Raw genomic sequence first — 19412 nt, forward strand, 5'->3', positions numbered from 1 at the left:
ACAGCATGACAGGCCTCCCTGTCCATCACCAACTCCCAGAGTTTACCCAACTCATGTCCATTGAGTCGGGGATGTCATCTAACCATCTCATCCTCTGTCGTCCCCTTCTCCTCCTGCCCTCAATCTTTCCCAGCATCAGGGTCTTCTCAATGAGTCAGTACGTCGCATCAGGTGGCCAAAGTATTGGAGTTTCAGCTTCAACATCAGTCCTTCCAATGAACACCCAGGACTGATCTCCTTTAGGATGGACTGGTTGGATCTCCTTGCGCTCCAAGGGACTCTCAAGAGTCTTCTCCTCTAGGAGTTTTATAGTTTCTGGTCTTACGTTGAGATCTTTAATCCATTTTGAGTTTATTTTTGTATATGGTGTTAGAAAGTGTTCTAGTTTCATTCTTTTACAAGTGGTTGACCAGATTTCCCAGCACCACTTGTTAAAGAGATTGTTAAAGGAGAACATAGGCAAAACACTCTCTGACATACATCACAGCAGGATCCTCTATGACCCACCTCCCAGAATATTAGAAATAAAAGCAAAAATAAACAAATGGGACCTAATTAAACTTAAAAGCTTCTGCACATCAAAGGAAACTATTAGCAAGGTGAAAAGACAGCCTTCAGAATGGGAGAAAATAATAGCAAATGAAGCAACCGACAAACAACTAATCTCAAAAATATACAAGCAACTCCTCCAGCTCAACTCCAGAAAAATAAATGACCCAATCAAAAAATGGGCCAAAGATCTAAATAGACATTTCTCCAAAGAAGACATACAGATGGCTAACAAACACATGAAAAGATGCTCAACATCACTCATTATCAGAGAAATGCAAATCAAAACCACTATGAGATACCATTTCACACCAGTCAGAATGGCTGCGATCCAAAAGTCTACAAATAATAAATGCTGGAGAGGGTGTGGAGAAAAGGGAACCCTCTTACACTGCTGGTGGGAATGCAAACTAGTACAGCCACTATGGAGAACAGTGTGGAGATTCCTTAAAAAACTGGAAATAGAACTGCCTTATGATCCAGCAATCCCACTGCTGGGCATACACACTGAGGAAACCAGAAGGGAAAGAGACACATGTACCCCAATGTTCATCGCAGCACTGTTTATAATAGCTAGGACATGGAAGCAACCTAGATGTCCATCAGCAGATGAATGGATAAGAAAGCTGTGGTACATATACACAATGGAGTATTACTCAGCCATTAAAAAGAATACATTTGAATCAGTTCTAATGAGGTGGATGAAACTGGAGCCTATTATACAGAGTGAAGTAAGCCAGAAGGACAAACACCAATACAGTATACTAATGCATATATATGGAATTTAGAAAGATGGTAACGATAACCCTGTATACGAGACAGCAAAAGAGACACTGATGTATAGAACAGGCTTATGGACTCTGTGGGAGAGGGAGAGGGTGGCAAGATTTGGGAGAATGGCACTGAAACATGTGAAATGTCATGTATGAAACATGTATGAAACATGTGAAATGTCATGTATGCCAGTCCAGGTTCAATGCACGATGCTGGATGCTTGGGACTGGTGCACTGGGACGACCCAGAGGGATGGTATGGGGAGGGAGGAGGGAGGAGGGTTCAGGATGGATTTTCTTTTAAAAATTTAGAAAAAAAAAAAAAGAGTCTTCTCCAACACCACAGTTCAAAAGCATCAATTCTTCAGTGCTCAGCTTTCTTTACAGTCCAACTCTCACATCCATACACGACCACAGGAAAAACCATAGCCTTGACTAGACAGACCTTTGTTGACAAAGTAATGTCTCTGCTTTTTAATATGCTGTCTAGGTTGGTCATAACTTTCCTTCCAAGGAGTAAGCGTCTTTTAATTCCATGCCTGTAATCACCATCTGCAGTGATTTTGGAGCCCCCAAAAATAAAATCTGACACTGTTTCCACTGTTTTCCCATCTATTTTCCATGAAGTAATGGGCCCAGATGCCATGATCTTAGTTTTCTGAAAGTTGAGTTTTAAGCCAACTTTTTCACTCTCCTCTTTGACTTTCATCAAGAGGCTCTTTAGTTCTTCTTCACTTTCTGCCATATGGGTGGTGTCATCTGCATATCTGAGGTTATTGATATTTCTCCCAGCAATCCTGATTCTAGCTTGTGCTTCCTCCAGTCCAGCATTTCTCATGATATACTCTACATATAAGTTAAATAAGCAGGGTGGCAATATACAGCCTTGACGAACTCCTTTTCCTATTTGGAACCAGTCTGTTGTTCCCTTTCAAGTTCTAACTGTTGCTTCCTGACCTGCTTACGGGTTTCTCAAGAGGCAGGTCAGGTGGTCTGGTATTCCCATCTCTTTCAGAATTTTCCGCAGTTTATTGTGATCCACACAGTCAAAGGCTTTGGCATAAGCAGAAATAGATGTTTTTCTGGAACTCTCTTGTTTTTTCGATGATCCAGCAGATGTTGATCTCTGGTTCCTCTGCCTTTTCTAAAACCAGCTTGAACAGCTGGAAGTTCACAGTTCACGTATTGCTGAAGCCTGGCTTGGGAGAATTTTGAGCATTACTTTACTAGTGTGTGAGATGAGTGCAACTGTGCAGTAATTTAAGCATTCTTTGGCATTGCCTTTCTTTGGGATTGGAAGGAAAACTGACCTTTTCCAGTCCTGTGGCCACTGCTGAGTTTTCCCAAATTTGCTTACATATATTGAGTGCCCCTGATTTAGACGGTGACAGTTCTTCGAGGATATAACCTAAGTGACCACATGAGGGGTACAAAAAGCCTTTAGAAGACTGCTTCAAACAATAATATATAGTTTGTTGGACTTCCCTGGTGGTCCAAAGTTTAGGATCCCGTACTTTCAATGTAGGGGGCACAGGTTCAATCCCTGGTTGGGGGACTAAAAATCCCACACAGCACAAAGTGCAGCCAAAGAAAAAGAAATTAATATATAGTTTGTATCTAACATTATAAAACAGAATTGGGGGTGACAGAACATTTTTTTCCAACAATAAGTTTTGCAAGGTGTCAATTTTCTTTCATAAACTTCCCCAAGTAAAAATTCCCTATTTGTCATGCAACTTTTGTTGCAACATTTATTTTCAGGAACAAATATATGTTAGGTGTTTTCCCAATTCATACCCTTAAGATGCATGGTTCATGCTACATCTTCTGGGTACACAACAAACTCACTAGTACAGCAACTTCTATATTATAGTTACAAAGCATTAAATTAACACTAAATAAATACATTCAATGAGATGTAACATAAATGACATAAAACCCTTCAATGTATCTTTAACATAATTGTAAAAATTACACATCATATTGGAAAAAAAAAATCAAGAGATACAAAGAGAGCTGTCCTGGCTATCTGTATTTCTACCTCTCTTTTAATGAGTTGTAGCTCTTTAACTTAATTCTGGCCAAAAGAATGTAGACAATATGCATCCTTAATAGCAGGGGCATGTCCTTTTTACACTTTTTCATTCCTACTAGCTAGAAGACTGGAGAAGGCAATGGCACCCCACTCCAGTACTCTCGCCTGGAAAATCCCATGGATGGAGGAGCCTGGTAGGCTGCATGCAGTCTATGGGGTCGCGAAGAGTCGGACACGACTGAAGCGACTTAGCAGCAGCAGCAGCAGCAGCTAGAAGACAACTATGACTCCTCCTAGCTGATCAAAGACCTCAAGGAGCCTCCATATCTTTGCATTCATTCAAATCTGAAACAGAACAGGCTGGTACTATTAAGCCAGAGTCTATTCACCATATTAGACACAAGTACACTAAGAATATAAAGTAATAGAGTACACAATATCTCTACCCAACGAATATGTAATAAAGCAATTTAAATAAATAAATCAGAATAATTTAATAATAATTTTTTTTCAGCTTACCTCCTTGGATTCCCTTCGCTGTCGCCGTTTTACCAGCATTATCAAGTCCCACCATCACAAGAGTCACCTTTCTTAAAATAATAAAAATTAAAAAAAATCACCTTCTGAGTGAATTAAATATTGGCGGTGGGGGGTGGGGGGGGAGAATAAAGGCAAATACATTCATCCAAGCAATACTTAAGAAGCAACTACTATGTACAAGTCAATATGCTGAATGCTAAGGGGTACAATGATGAACAAAATATATATTCAAAAAGCAAAATTCTTGAAAAATACCTGGAAAGTGCCATCCTTTTGCTAAGCACAAAAAAACAGAAACTGTACAGCAGATAACCTGAAGGGTAGAGAAGAAATAAAGGGAAGAAGAGAGAAAGGGAGAGAGAGAGATGGATTCTAGAACATGAGTTATTTATCACATCTAAAGACTCAATTTTCTAGTTAACTGAATTCTAACCATTAGCAAAAGTTTGTTTTTTTCCAGTGAAATTATGTAAGAAAAGAATTAGGTTAGGTTCTATACACTACTAGTACACTCAATTGTTTTTATATATACAACACCTTACCAAATACAAATCTTACAGTACAGTAACATGATTATTAACCTAAGAGCCAATGTATTTTAAAAGAGGGTTCCTAAATTAGAAAACTTAAAATGTTTCTGATGACATAGCTAAACTTCACAGAGTAAGGGGAAAAAACACAATCCATTTCAATTTTACAACTGAAGAAACATAAGCCTAGAGTCATAAGCTAAGACAATGAATTGGTTACAGTCAGAACCAGAACCTAACTGACCTACCTTCTAGGAACTTCTTAAACCTGGGACAGGTTACAAAGGAACAAACCTACCACACAGTTCCTAGTATCCTGGGAATTCAGTCCAGCTCTAAAGCCCATTTCTGTTCCAGGCTTAACTACTGCTTAGTATAGCAAGTGGTGAGACCACTTATTAATACCACACACTTGGGAATAGAGAGAGAAAATTCACAGTATAACTGGGCCACATTCCCATGGAGTGGAGTCAGGGTTTCTGCCAAGTACAGTACACTGGCAATCATTCCAGAAAGTCAAAGTGAAAGTGAAGTCACTCAGTCGTGTCCAACTCTTTGCAACCCCATGTACTGTAGCCTACCAGGCTCCTCTGTCCATGGGATTTTCCAGGCAATAGTACTGGAGTGGGGTGCCATTTCCTTCTCCAGGGGATCTTCCCGACCCAGGGATCGAACCCAGGTCTCCTGCATTGTAGACAGATGCTTTACCATCTGAGCCATTCCAAGAAAGGTTAAAAAAATAGAACTTAGATGCCAAGAAGGGTGTTTTCCATCTGGCTAAGCCTGGCTTTCTTGGAGCTGGACTTTATTGAACAAATAGTTACTTAACATTTTCTGTATACCATACACCCATGTTCTAGGTACTGAGATACCTGCTTATTAAAATAACAACAACAATGAAAAACAAAAAAATGATAAACTCTTCCCTTATTAAACTTATACTTTAGTTGCAGGAGACAAATAATAAATATAAGAAATAAGTAAATTACAGGTTATATCCTATATTAGAGGTGATTAAGTATTACAGAAAAAAGAATAGAGAGGAATAAAGGGGAGCAGGAGTGGAGGTGGAGGTGGACAGAAGCTTTATACAGGGTGATCAGGGCAGGACGCACTGAGAAAGGAGGGGAAGTGTGAGCAAGGTCTTGAAGGAAGGAAAGAGAGCACAATTGGGGCCAAGGCACTAAGGCGGTGGGCATGGCACGTGTGTTGGGAGGTGTTGACGTAGGAATGTTCCAGAATCAGCAAGGAAGCCAGTGTGGTTAAACCCAGACAGGGCAGCGCAGGGAAGAAAGACAAGAGGTTAGAAACACATCAGAAGCCAGATCAGGTGGGCTTTGCAGGCCATGGTGAGGACTGTGGATTTTGTGAGTGAAATTAACTAACTCTTCTTCCCTGGTGGTTCAGAGGTTAAAGGGTCTGCCTGGAATTGGAAGACCCGGGTTCAATCCCTAGGTCGGGAAGAACCCCTGGAGAAGGAAATGGCAACCCACTCCAGTACTCTTGTCTGGAGAATCCCATGGAGGGAAGAGCCTGGTAGGCTACACTCCATGGTGTCGCAAAGAGTCGGACACGACTGAGCGACTTCACTTCTTCATTACAATTAATTCTGAAAGAGATGGGCATACCAGACCACCTGACCTGCCTCTTGAGAAACCTGTGTGCAGGTCAGGAGGCAACAATTAGAACTGGACATGGAACAAGGTTGGTTCCAAATAGGAAAAGGAGTATGTCAAGGCTGTATATTGTCACCCGGCTTATTCAACTTATATGCAGAGTACATCATGAGAAACACTGGGCTGGAAGAAGCACAAGCTGGAATCAAGATTGCCAGGAGACATATAAATAACCTCAGACATGCACATGGTACCACCCTTATGGCAGAAAGTGAAGAACTAAACAGCCTCTTGATGAAAGTCAAAGAGGAGAGTGAAAAAGTTGGCTTAAAGCTCAACATTCAGAAAACTAATACCATGGCATCCAGTCTCATCACTTCATGGCAGATAGATGGGGAAACAGTGGCTGACTTTATTTTTCTGAGCTCCAAAATCACTGTAGATGCTGACTGCAGCCATAAAATTAAAAGACGCTTACTCCTTGGAAGGAAAGTTATGACCAACCTAGACAGCATATTAAAAGCAGAGACATTATTTTGCCAACAAATGTCCGTCTAGTCAAGGCTATGGTTTTTCCAGTGGTCATGTATGGATGTGAGAGTTGGACTATAAAGAAAGCTGAGCGCTGAAGCATTGATGCTTTTGAACTATGGTGTTGGAGAAGACTCTTGAGAGTCCCTTGGACTGCAAGGAGATCCAACCAGTCCATCCTAAAGTAGATCAGTCCTGGGTGTTCATTGGAAGGACTGATGTTGAAGCTGAAACTCCAATACTTTGGCCACCTGATGCGAAGAGCTGACTCATTAGAAAAGACCCTGATGCTGGGAAGGATTGAGGGCAGGAGGAGAAGGGGACGACAGAGGATGAGGTGGTTGGATGGCATCATCGACTTGATGGACATGAGTTTGAGTGAACTACAGGAGTTGGTGATGGACAGGGAGGCCTGGCATGCTGTTGCTCATGGGGTCGCAAAGAGTCAGACACGACTAAGCAACTGAACTGAACATATCAATTTCCTTTGTTATCCAGGAGCCTCAGTCTTTTCTAAATGCTTCAACCATCCCTATATCCACCATGAGGAATAAACAAAAGTATGTCTACACTTGAGTCAGTGGTAAGTCAGTTAGCAGCCTTCTCATACCCCATTCCCAGTCAGCCAGAGATGGGGTTGGTGGAAATGTCAGAGGCACACAGCAAACTATGAATTTATGGAGCTGAGGGAGTATGTGAAGTCTAGGTACTTCTATCCATGTGAAAGTTTTACCTGCATCACTAACTGAAAACTATGTTTACTTCTTAAGGAAGCTTTGAGATACATAGAGTATAATTTTACTACTTTGTTTGAAGAATTTATAATTTCTGAATATCAAAGTATAAGATTAAATTACAAAATAATTTCCTAAACAAAATACAATAAATGACTATCCAAAAATAGGGATGATATAGCACAAACAATATTTTGGATAATTCAAGTTACTAAATACATAATGAATTAGACCATAATATTAAAGTTAATTCAATTGCTCTTGAATAATTTATTCTAAGATCTACAGTGCTTCAAACATCACCATAACCAAAACAATTACTTTGGGGGACAAATCCCCATTTTCTGTTGGTTTTCTTTATTCTGTAAATCTTTAATCCAGTTTTCTGCTGACAGGTGGGGCCTTGTTTCCTCCTGGTGGTCTGGCCTCAGGCCAAACTGTGGTAGGGGTAATGGCTACTTCCTTCAAAAGGACTTATGCCAGCACAGCACAGCTCCCAAGACTGCTGTAGTCAGTGCCCCTGACCTTGCAGCAGGCCACTGTCAACCCACGCCTCTGCCAGAGACTCCTGGACACTCACAGGCAAGTCTGGCTCAGTCTCTGGTGCGGTCACTGCTCCTTTCTCCTGGGTCCTGGTGTGTACAAGGTTTTGTTTGTGCCCTCCAAGAGTCTGTTTCCCCAGTCCTGTGCAATTTCTGTAATCAAATCACATTGGTCTTCAAAGTCAAATTCCCTGGGGTTCTCAGTCTTTTTGCCAGATCCCCAAGTTGGGAAATCTGTTGTGGGCCCTAGAACTTTTACAACAGTGTGAGAATTTCCTTGGTATAATTGTTCTCCAGTTTATGGGTTGTCTGCTCAGCGACTAATGGCAACCTCCTCCAACAGGACTTATGCCACACCAGGCTTCCACAGTATGTGAACTGAGAACTTCCAGATGTTCAAGCTGGATTTAGAAAAGGCAGAGGAACCAGAGGCTAAATGGCCAACATCTGTTGGATCACGGAAAAAGCAAGAGAATTCCAAAAAAAATCTACTTCTGCTTCACTGACTACACTAAAACCTTTGTGGATCACAACAAACTGTGGAAAATTCTGAAAGAGATGGGAACACCAGACCACCTGACTTGCCTTTTGAGAAATCTGTATGCAGGTCAGGAAGCAATGCTAGAACTGGACATGGAAAAACAGACTCGTTCCAAATTGGGAAAGCAGTACATCAAGGCTATATATTGTCATCCTGCTTATTTAACTTATATGCAGAGTACATTATGAGAAATGCCAGGCTGGATGAAGCTCAAACTGGAGTCAAGATTGTTGGGAGAAATATCAACAACCTCAGATATGCACATGATACCACCCTTATAGCAGGAAGTGAAGAAGAACTAAAGAGCCTCTTGATGAAAGTAAAAGAGAAGAGTGAAAAAGTCGGCTTAAAAATCAACATTCAGAAAGCTAAGATCATGACATCTGGTCTCATCACTTCAAGGCAAACAGATGGGGAAACAGTGGAAACAGTGACAGACTTTATTTTCTTGGGCTCCAAAATCACTGCACATGGTGACTCTAGCCATGAAATTAAAAGACGCTTGCTCCTTGGAAGAAAAGTTATGACCAACCTAGACAGCATATTAAAAAGCAGAGACATTACTTTGACAACAAAGGTCTGTGTGGTCAAAGTTATGTTTTTTCCAGTAGTCGTGTACGAATGTGAGAGTTGGACTATAAAGAAAGCTGAGCGCTGAAGAACTGATGTTTTTGAACTGTGGTGTTGGAGAAGACTCTTGAAAGTCCCTTGGACTGCAAGGAGACCCAGCCAGTCAATCCTAAAGGAAATCAGTCCTGAATATTCAATGGAAGGACTGATGTTGAAGCTGAAGATCCAATACTTGGGGCACCTGATGGGAAGAAATGACTCATCTGAAAAGACCCTGATGCTGGTAAAGATTGAAGGCAGGAGAAGGGGATGACAGAGGATAAGATGGTTAGATGGCCTCACCAACTTGACGGACATGAGTTTGAGCAAGCTTCAGGAGTTGGTGATGGAGAGGGAAGCCTAGCATGCTGGAATCTGTGGGGTTGCAAACAGTGGACACCACTGAGCTAGTAAACTGAAATGAACTAATACGTTTTAAAACATTGTTCTTAAAGCAGTTACCAAGGAAAGTTGTTAGATTTTATCTTAAATGCTTCCTTTTTTAAAACAGAATATTAGATTCAAACAAAAAACATTCTTCAAACATGAAAATCATGTTGAGAAATTATAATCATGCTGAAACTGCACGAAATAAGTCTTTCTGGATTTATATTTTTATGTTGACTATCCCTCCAAGTACATAGTCAGTATTTAAGATCATTATGCCATATACTTGAAAACATGGCTTTAATTAAATATCTGAGGTAACTAAAGCCTTAATGAAAAAATATAACACTAGCAGGACAAATGAAAATCACAGCATGAATTACTGCCATGCCTGATAACAATGCATTAAACATATATTTTCAGAATAGAATGGGTTTAAAAGGCTAACAATCAACTATCACTCAAAATTCTATGGAACTCTTAAACACTGAATATGTTCAATCTAACATGAAACAAAATGTACATGTCATTATAGCTTTTTAAAATATGAGAAATTATCATTGATTGGGAACAATTTGGCTGTGATGCTATGTAACAACAGAGAAATAAAAGACTATGTCTTCTGATTATTGATCAAATACATTAGCTCTTCAATTGAAAAAATAATATACAGTGTTCTTAGGTTTATAACGTCTTGAAAGTTGACAGCAGCAATAAAAGCAAACATTTTGTCACTGGGCTAGACAGTCGTAATTAATAAAAGTAGACTAGGCATCTGAGTACTACAGACACAAAAAGGCCTGAGCAAATGCCTGAGACATGGTTTCTATCCCAGAGTGCTTCTCTTCTAATGACAGTGACTAAAATGTGAACAAATATTTGTACATTGTGACACTATGAAAGTTTAAAATCCTTAGACAAGATGCTCAGGGAATACAGAGCAGAAAACTTCATTCAGCCTAGAGAAACAGGAGAAGGTCTGGGAAACTTCTTACACAAGGTGATGATGCCTCAGCTAAGTTCCTCAAATACTGAAGTTTGCCAAGGAACAGGAAGGTGAGAACAGGAGCAAGTATGAAGAGGTTCTAGACGAAGAACACTGCCTGAGACACCACACTGCGAAGCTAAGAACTGGGTGCTGAGTTGCTAAATCCAGGCAATTAAGAACACACCTCTGGAAAGCAGCCTTAAACAAAAGGAGAACATGCATACACACCACAACTCAATACAACCATGTACTGAATCTAAAGGGAACCTGACATACTTCTAGTTAAGAAACAAGTACCATTAAATAATTAGTAACGTGAACCTTCCCAGAAGCTGGAACTGATCACTTTGCTCTTATTACAGTTATCATTGAGTCTTGAATTATATACCAAACCAGAAAGGCTGATAAGGAAAGGACTCTATTTTAAGAAGTGCAGTATGTTTGTACTAGTAATAAGTATCACAATAGGGATAATGGGTATTTTGATATATAGTCATAAACTTGTTGCTAGAGCAACCTCTGTTCAAGCCCCAGAAGTATCATTTCCAAGCTATATGACCTGGACACATTATTTAACCTATCAGAATTTTATCAGTAAAATGGGGTAACAAAAATATCCATCCCATAGGATATGGTGAAATTACGTAGGACATGCAAGTAAAGTGCACAATGCCTGGGGCACACAGTAAGTGCTCAACCTATAGCTCAACCTATTACTACAGTATAAAATTCAAGACACGGAGTCTACAAAATGAGACCAGACAGATGGAAAGGGATTAAGTAACGGAGGAGGGTTAATGGGTTCAGTTTTGCACATGTTGACAGAAGTGCATGTTTCACATTGAAGTCTGAAGCTGGAGGAGAGATACGGACCAAGATTATGAGATTATTACACATGCTAATTAAAACTACAGGAATAGACGGAAGAGCACAGAAGGAAGAGCTAGGGGACAGGGGACACGGAACCCTAAGAACCTTTGAAGGAACTCTTAAAATTGCAGCCAGAAAGAATTGAGGCCAGTAATGATGTTGGGATGGAAACAGTTTCCTAAAGGGTTAAGAGAACAATATCAAACACTACAGAGTTTTGCAAAATAAAGGAATCTTTTTGGTAACTGCCATCAATTAAGTACCTCAGAAATAAATGCTTTCAGCTTTTTACAAACCCTACAATACCAATGCTTTGAATTTATTTCATAATGTGTCTTGATAGTTCAAAGCTATTTTACCCTATCATCTATTTTCACACCATCCCTGAAAGTAGGGAAGATCAAAGTTACCCAAAGTTACAGTGCTAGTTAGTTAACAGCAGTTTCTATGGGAAGTTTAAATACAGTGATTCATAAAAACAATTATTATTAATTTAAAGGGCAACTGGAATCATCTTGTTTATCCTAAAATTTACCCACATTTATATGTATACACACACACACACACACACACACAGATATACACCAGATAGCCAGGTTGTCTGGCTCATTTTCATCAAATATTTTTTCCCCACATTTCAGTGAATCACAACCATAACCTACTTGTCAGAGCTAAGACAAGGTAGATTACCTAGTAACAGGTAGATTAACTAAGGTAATGAGCTACATGCTGTTAATAAAACCTAACTATGATGTTTATGAAAAAGCTAAGAATGACATTTTTCTGTTTAAAATCCTTAAACAGAATCAAGTCCAAACTCTTGCAGCCTCGTCTTCTGTCACTCCCCAGCAGACCTTTAAGGCTGGGAACTTCCTAGGTCTTCTTGACCAGGCATGTTATCACAGCAAACAAACCTTAACTTTTTCATGTAACTTTTAATTCAGTCTTCTCAACTAGAACTTGTCTTAACTGTGCAGCCCCAGGATCAAATGTGCTAAGCATACACCTTGTACTTTTACTGAATGAAACAATATAAATGTATTTTCTGATCCCTGGGCTTCTGATCCCTCTCTTCCCTGGGTTCAGTTGGTAAAGAATCCGCCTGTAACACAGGAGACCCCAGTTTGATTCCTGGGTCGGGAAGATCCACTAGAGAAGGGATAGGCTGCCCACTCTAGTATTCTTGGGCTTCCCTTGTGGCTCAGCTGATACAGAATCCACCTGCAATGCAAGCGACGTGGGTTCAATCCCTGGGTTGGGAAGATCCCTGGAGAAGGGAAAGGCTACCCACTCCAGTATTCTGGTCTGGAGAATTCCATGGACTAGTCCATGGGATCACAAAGAGTCAGACAGGACTGATCGACTTTCACTGTATTTGCTAAGTAAACATAAGTAAAATTAAAATATACGACTTTCAGTTGAGACTGTACTGTAATGGATTCAATTTATATAAATCTTCAAATCAAACAGCTCAATATTAGAGAATGTAATTAAAATTACCTATTTTCTTACATTAAATCCAAGTTTTCTGAGTAGATCTACATGCTGTGGTTTCACACAATAATTAACAGTGAGAAATATTTTTAAAACTAAAATAATTCTGAGTAAAAAAAAAAAAGTAGGGATTAAGAGAGCCAAAAACTTTAGTATACATAGTATCTCAGGGTCCTTTTTTATATAAAAGATAAACAAATTAATATGCCAGAAATATAAGTCATATTATATTAGCATTTTGAACTTAGACTCAGAAAACATGTGAATTCTGAATCTTTTCTGAATGGTATTATTACAATTTTTTGAACATTTTTTTGAACATGTACAATTCTAAACTTCCTCATGGGTCAACTAAGGAAGACAATACTTCAAATGAGATAATTATATAAAAGATATTTCTAACTTCAAAAATGTTATGCAAGTTAAAATAGAACACTGAGAAAACTAAAGCAAAATTTAACACAACAAAACTGGTATTTATTACTTAAAATATTTAAAACTACATGGAACAATTAGCAAATAACAAATACATATGAAAAGGGACTTGGAAATACTGCCTTATGATGTATGTGTGAGAAAACAAAAAACCTACCACAAAAAGAATTAATGAAATGAAAAAACTTACCAAACCATTTATGCTGTGATTTTATTTTTCTATTATTTTATAATTGCTATTTTCTGGTACTTTAATTCAGATTGTACAGGTCAAGATAATACCAAAATCACTATCTAAATTTATGAAGTACTAAAAAGGGGACCAATCTTAGGGTCATATGCTACCTTTGAAGCTTGATCAAATGAAATTCTTATTGTCTGCTTATTCATTTCTAAAATATCAATATAAAAAAATAAAACAAAACCTCAACATAAAGGAATAGTGTAAACTGTGGACTTTAGTTAATGATATGTCACTATCTATTCATCAGTTGTAACAAATATACCCCACTAATGCAAGATGTTAGTAACAGCAGAAACTAGGAGGAGGGAGGGTATATGGGAACTCACTGCACTTTCTGCTCGGTTTTTCTATAAACCAAAATTGATCTAAAAATAAAGACTATTTTTTAAAATGAAAAATAAAAACTAAAAATAAAATAAAATACAAATAGGTAGAATCAGAATATCTCTAGATCCCTTTCTCTCCTAAAATTCTGAGATTCCTACTATGAATAAACAAGAAGCTCTAAGGGGATAAAAAAGAAATGTAAGAAGTTCCAGTTCTGCCATGACACATCAGATAATCCTTGCTAATCTGCATGTACAGCTTACTTAAGAAATAAGAATCAGCAATTTCCATAAATAGTCTAGGATTTACAGTTATATTAACTTAAGACCAAGAAAGATGGTTTATAGGGTACTGCTTCCCCTAGCAATGGCACCCCACTCCAGTACTCTTGCCTGGAAAATCCCATGGATGGAGGAGCCTGGTAGGCTGCAGTCCATGGGGTTGCTAAGAGTCGGACACGACTGAGCAACTTCACTTTCACTTTTCACTTCCATGCACTGGAGAAGGAAATGGCAACCCACTCCAGTGTTCTTGCCTGGAGAATCCCAGGGACAGTGGAGCCTGGTGGGCTGCCATCTATGGGGTCGCACGGAGTCTGACATGACTGAAGCGACTTAGCAGCAGCAGCAGCAGCAGCAAAGGGAAGGAGAAAGGATAATGGCTGCAGGCACAAGATTGTTTAGAAAGGCAGACACAGAAGAACAAGCTCCTAAAGATGTCCACATCCTAATTCCCCAAGCCTGTGACTGTGCTAACTTACCTGGTAAAAGGAACTTTGTAGATGTGATTAAGCTAAGGATCTCAGATGAGGAGCCTATCTTGGAATATCCAGGTAGGCCCAATGTAATTACAAGGCTCCTTACTTATAAAAAGGAAGAGAAGATCACAGAAGACAGAAGATGTTATGATGTTGGCTTTGAAGATGGCGGAACGGCGTCACAGGCCAAGAATGTAGGCAGCCTATTTCTTGGCTGGAAAAGGCAAAGAAAAATATTCTCCCCTAGAGCCTCCAGAAGGTAAACAAGCAACCCTGCTGATCCATTTTAGAGCTTTGATCTCAGAACTGCAGGCTAATAAGCTTAAGTCACTAAGTTAGTGGCAATTTTTATAGCAACATTAGGAAACATTTCATTTGGTTTATTTTTTAGGTAAGAGAGGCTTACGTATGTTTACATACTAAGCAAAGAACAGAAGCGGAGCTCTGAAGACAAAAGAAAGATTTTGTATTTTTGATGATCAAACTGGACAATAAATCTTGGGATAAAAATTTAGGTTTAATCTTACACCCAAGTTCTTTCTGTGATCTCTGGCTGAATGCTGAATGACTGAGGTTCACCAGGAAATGGGAAGAAATGGAATAAACAGATTCATTCCTAGAACTAGCCTTGGAAAAAGAACCCTTCTACTAACAGAAAGAGCTGCCCTTTTGTAAGACGCACTTTTCCCAAATAAAACAATTTTTAAAACCCCCCCCCAAAAAAAAGAGAGAGGAAGGGAAGGGCATTTATGCTGACAAGTGCAAAATGAATTGAGAAAGTGGTAGTTTAGTCGCTAAGTCATGTCCAGCTCTTGCAACCTCATGGACTGTAGCCCACAGACTCCTCTGTCCATGGGATTTCCCAGGCAAGAGTACTAGAGTGGGTTGCCATTTCCTCCTCCAGAATTAAGGAAAGTAACCTAGTAATCAGCACTTGTCTCCTAAGATCAGAGTTACTATTTACTGAGTAACTACTATGTGCAAAGCATCAAGTACTTGCATCAATTTTCTTTCTCAAAATGTTGCAAGACAAAAATTATGCACACTTGACTAGGGGGAAAGTGCCAAAACTCCTAGGACTCAGATGAAAACCTGTATGACTCAAAACACTACATTGAGAAATCTGGGAGACACTACCATAACTCAGTGATTAAGGTTAACAGTACCAGTAATAAGACATATCAAAATCAGGTACCCCTTGATATGATGTACTGAAAAGGACATTTCACCTCCATGGTATTCCTTTACCCAATTATGCAGCAACATTTTATGAAATCACAAGAAAATAATGTCAATGTGAGGGATATTTTACAAAACAATTGACAAGTACTCTTCAGAGTCTCAAGGCAATGAAAGACAAGAAAAAACAGAGGAACTATTACAGACTGCGAGAGAACAGAGGTACAACAAAACAACGCGGAATCCTTGATTAGATCCTGGACAGGAAAAAAAAAGAAAGCACTAGGTGTTAAAACAAGTGAACTCAGAATAAAACCTATAATTTAGTTAATAGCACTGTACCAATGTTAATCTCTTAGCTCTGATCACTATATCATGAACTCAAAAAGTTAAAAAAAAAAAAAAATACCCAATGATTCTACAGGAGAAAGTCACTTATCTATGAGTCTAGCTTTCAGTCTATTCAAGGTTAACTTTATGGAGCAGCAGAGCCTATGTTTAGGTTTTCTCTGGTTCTCTCAACAGCACATATGGTATTCCTGAATTCCCTGGCATTCTGGTCTGACTCCTATCCTAGACTGGTGTTTGAACACTTGACCTCTGACTCCTGCCTTGGTCCTATCCACACATTCTGACTATGCAATCTAATCCCTGATTCCAATCTCCAGAATAATATGCTTGTTGGGAGAGTATCTAAGTAAGGACAAATAGGTAAATACAAAGGATGCAGTGTAAAGTCAGCAAAGAAACCTCAGAATAGAGTGTATTAATGATCATCTTCTCTCTTACACACACTCACTCCTCACATTTGCAAACATATCTTCATAAAATATAAACAGAAAGGGGAATCTCAATAAGGACCAGTATAGCCTAAAATGTAAAAACTACAGAGCAATATATCATAAAGCCACAAAATTGGATATATTTTTACAATCAGCTTGCTCATTTTCCATTTGTTCTGGCAAATGGACTACCTGCTAGTATTGTTTCCTTACGGATTTGCAAAGGAGTAATCAAACTACATACAATACTTTGCAAATATTTACTCAGCCATTATTATGAACCAGGCATCAACAAACAGGGTACTTAAAACATAGGTATAACTCATTTATTTTTAAGTTATATGACAGTTAGCTCTATGCAACATTGAGAGATTTTATCCATGTCCTTCATATTAGGCCATGATCTAGATTAATGAAGTCCAATAAAAAAATATAGTGCAAGCCATATATATAAGGCTAAATTTTCTAGTAACTGCATTTTAAAAAATGAAAATAAAATGTGAAAGGTCATGTAATCACACTGAAAAAGGACTGATATTTACCTTTTTCCTTCCTGTATAATAAATCTTCAAAATCTACTTTGTATTATACACTTTGCATGCATATGTGCTCCGTGGTGTCTCTTTTGCAACCCCATTGGCTACAGCCCCCAGGCTCCTCTGTCCATGGGATTTCCCAGGCAAGAGTACTGGAGCGGGTGGTCATTTCCTTCTCAAGGGATCTTCCCCACCCAGGGACTGAACCGGTGTCTCCTGCTTGGGCAGGCAGATTCTTTACCACTGAGCCACCTGGGAAGCCCTACAGCATCTCAATTCCGACTAGCCACATTTCAAATGCTCAACAGTCATATGCAGCTATCACTACCCTATTGGACAGATCTTGACACTACTATGTATTAAACAAAATAAACTGAGTTATAGGGTTAAATTTCAATTTGCTTTATTAATCAAATCCAATCCAATTATCTTTTCTACTCAGAAATCAATACATTCTCTGTTCTCGGAACTCTGTATTTTCTTTAATCATCCCAAAGATTATTACATTACAGCTACTGAGAGAAGCAAAAACAAAGAATAAGGAATAAACTGAAAACTTATTTGCAGTGAAAGGTTTTTGAATGTTTTTAGTTAAAAGGACACACACTACTGTGCTTTCTTAGAAAAATAAAATATATTTTTAAAAAACCAGACACATCCTCCAGGCTTAGTAGAGACTGCAATCAGACCAGAATATGTTGAAAACAAATTAAATCAGTCTACACACCCAACACATCTTTGATTCTTGAAAGTTGATCATATCACTTATAAGATTCACATTCATTTAAGAGTTAATAATGGGAGAATTCAAAAGTTCCATTTAAGGCAAATTTCCAAATACACACATTTATTTTTCCTTATACCTATAGCTTTTCATTCTTTACAGAATAGTTCATCCTTTTTAATTAATTAATGTTTCAACATTAACATTAATGTTAATGTTTTTTAAAAACCCCAAACTTTTGCTATAAATTACCCTTGGCTTAATTCTAAAGTAGAATTATTTAAAAAACATTATTTATAAAGACAAACAAACTCAAGGTTTCTTTATAGATTGAGTAGCTCAATTTTAAAAACATCATTTTCACTGACTCCTTCCTTCCTAGCACAGTGCCTGGCACGTGGTATATTCTCAATAAATGAATGAATACCAAGTAGCGGGCTCTAATTATTAATATACTTAGCATTTAAAACGAAATGTTAAAAAGCGGACTTTTTCAACTAAAGGGCTTAACTAGATTTCATGTAAAAACTGAAGCTACACTACAGTTAAGAACACCTTCCATCAGTTATTCTCATTTAATTCAACACTCCTAGAGCACAGATATTATCACCCTCTTTTAACACGAGGAGGGTGGAGCCAAAAGTGGGAAAGTCATATAATTATTAAGTAGTGGAGAAAGATTTCAAGTCCAAGTCCTCAAACAAAACAGTGTGTGTAGTGGGAAGGTGTTTGTGGACTTTATGAAAAACATCTCATAATGCCCTATTTTTTAAAAAAATCCCATTACAAAAGTTTCAGAGGAAAAATGCACAACGGATAGCCTCCAATTCCAAACACACACACACACACACACAAAACCCACAACTTTTTAAGAAATTAGGACCCATTTAAATTATAACAACAATAACTATTACGCATTAGAACTTAACTGCAACTAAATAGAAAGGCTACGTCCTCCTATCGCTCCCTGAGGAGATAAATCAAACTGGGGGCGATAGCATCCCTAGCGGCCTGTAAGAGTCACTCGAGCTGGAGGCCGAGAGGAGAGGCGGCGCCCCTTCCTTGGGGCGCAGCTGGCCCCCTCCCCTAGGAAGGCACCTGGCCAACTGGCTCCAGCCTACCTGACGGGCTCCCGCCACCGCTTGAACCAGTTGCAGCAATTGGCCATCAGACTGAACATCCCAGGCCGCTCCTCCCGCCGCCTCCCATCCGAGCCCGGAGCGGAGATGGGCCGCTAGTCCTCCTGGGCCGAGTCCTCAGGGACGCCGCCGCCGCTCCGAGGCGGCCCAGAGGAGAATGCGCCTGGAGGAGAAGCCGGGAGGAGGGTGAGGGCGGTCACTCTCAAAACCAACCCCAACAAACCGCGCCTGCAGGCGAGCTGAAAACCTCGCTCCTCGCCCACGTAGTGCGGACCAAAGCCACAGTTACGCAAATCGCGATAGGGTTCTCAAGCCGCCAGAGAAAACCCCCGCGTCTACGTGCTGACGTTACCCCCAGGCGCGGAAAGCCCGCCCCAAGCACCACCCTTACACTTCTCCAATCACCGTTGGATGGCCCGTCGCGAGGCGCTCTCAGTGGCTGAAGAGTCCCGGCTCCCCGCCCCCACTGGGGGAGGGAGAAAGGGGCGTGGCTTGAAGTGAGAGGAGGAGGGGGAGGGGCAGGCGGTTCTCGTAGCTAGGCAACGGAAGA

The 19412-nt window shown here is 39.5% G+C and overlaps 1 protein-coding gene across 22 annotated transcripts in view; it reads right to left on the reverse strand.

Moving 5' to 3' along the window:
* Positions 1-19203, reverse strand: part of ARL13B (ARF like GTPase 13B) — a 75486-nt gene extending 56283 nt beyond the window's left edge. For 9 of the 22 annotated variants that reach the window (XR_015134694.1, XR_015134690.1, XR_015134689.1 and 6 more), the window contains exons 1-2: positions 18845-19203; positions 3877-3947 (exon numbers count right to left, since the gene is read on the reverse strand). Coding sequence is in view for 7 of the 22 variants with exons in the window: in XM_086321235.1 (XP_086177361.1) it covers positions 3877-3947; positions 18845-18903 (130 nt within the window). In the remaining 15 variants the exon portion in view is untranslated. Of the gene's footprint in view, positions 1-2279; positions 2522-2632; positions 2731-3876; positions 3948-18844 lie in introns of all 22 variants that reach the window. The other 13 variants (XM_086321358.1, XM_086321317.1, XM_086321283.1 and 10 more) reach the window with 4 other exon arrangements.
* Between the last annotated feature and the right edge of the window lie 209 nt (positions 19204-19412).

Source organism: Bos grunniens, chromosome 1, assembly GCF_055505025.1.
Source record: "Bos grunniens cultivar Pamir isolate PY7600 chromosome 1, Bosgru_T2T1.0, whole genome shotgun sequence".
NCBI classification, from domain to species: Eukaryota; Metazoa; Chordata; class Mammalia; order Artiodactyla; family Bovidae; genus Bos; species Bos grunniens.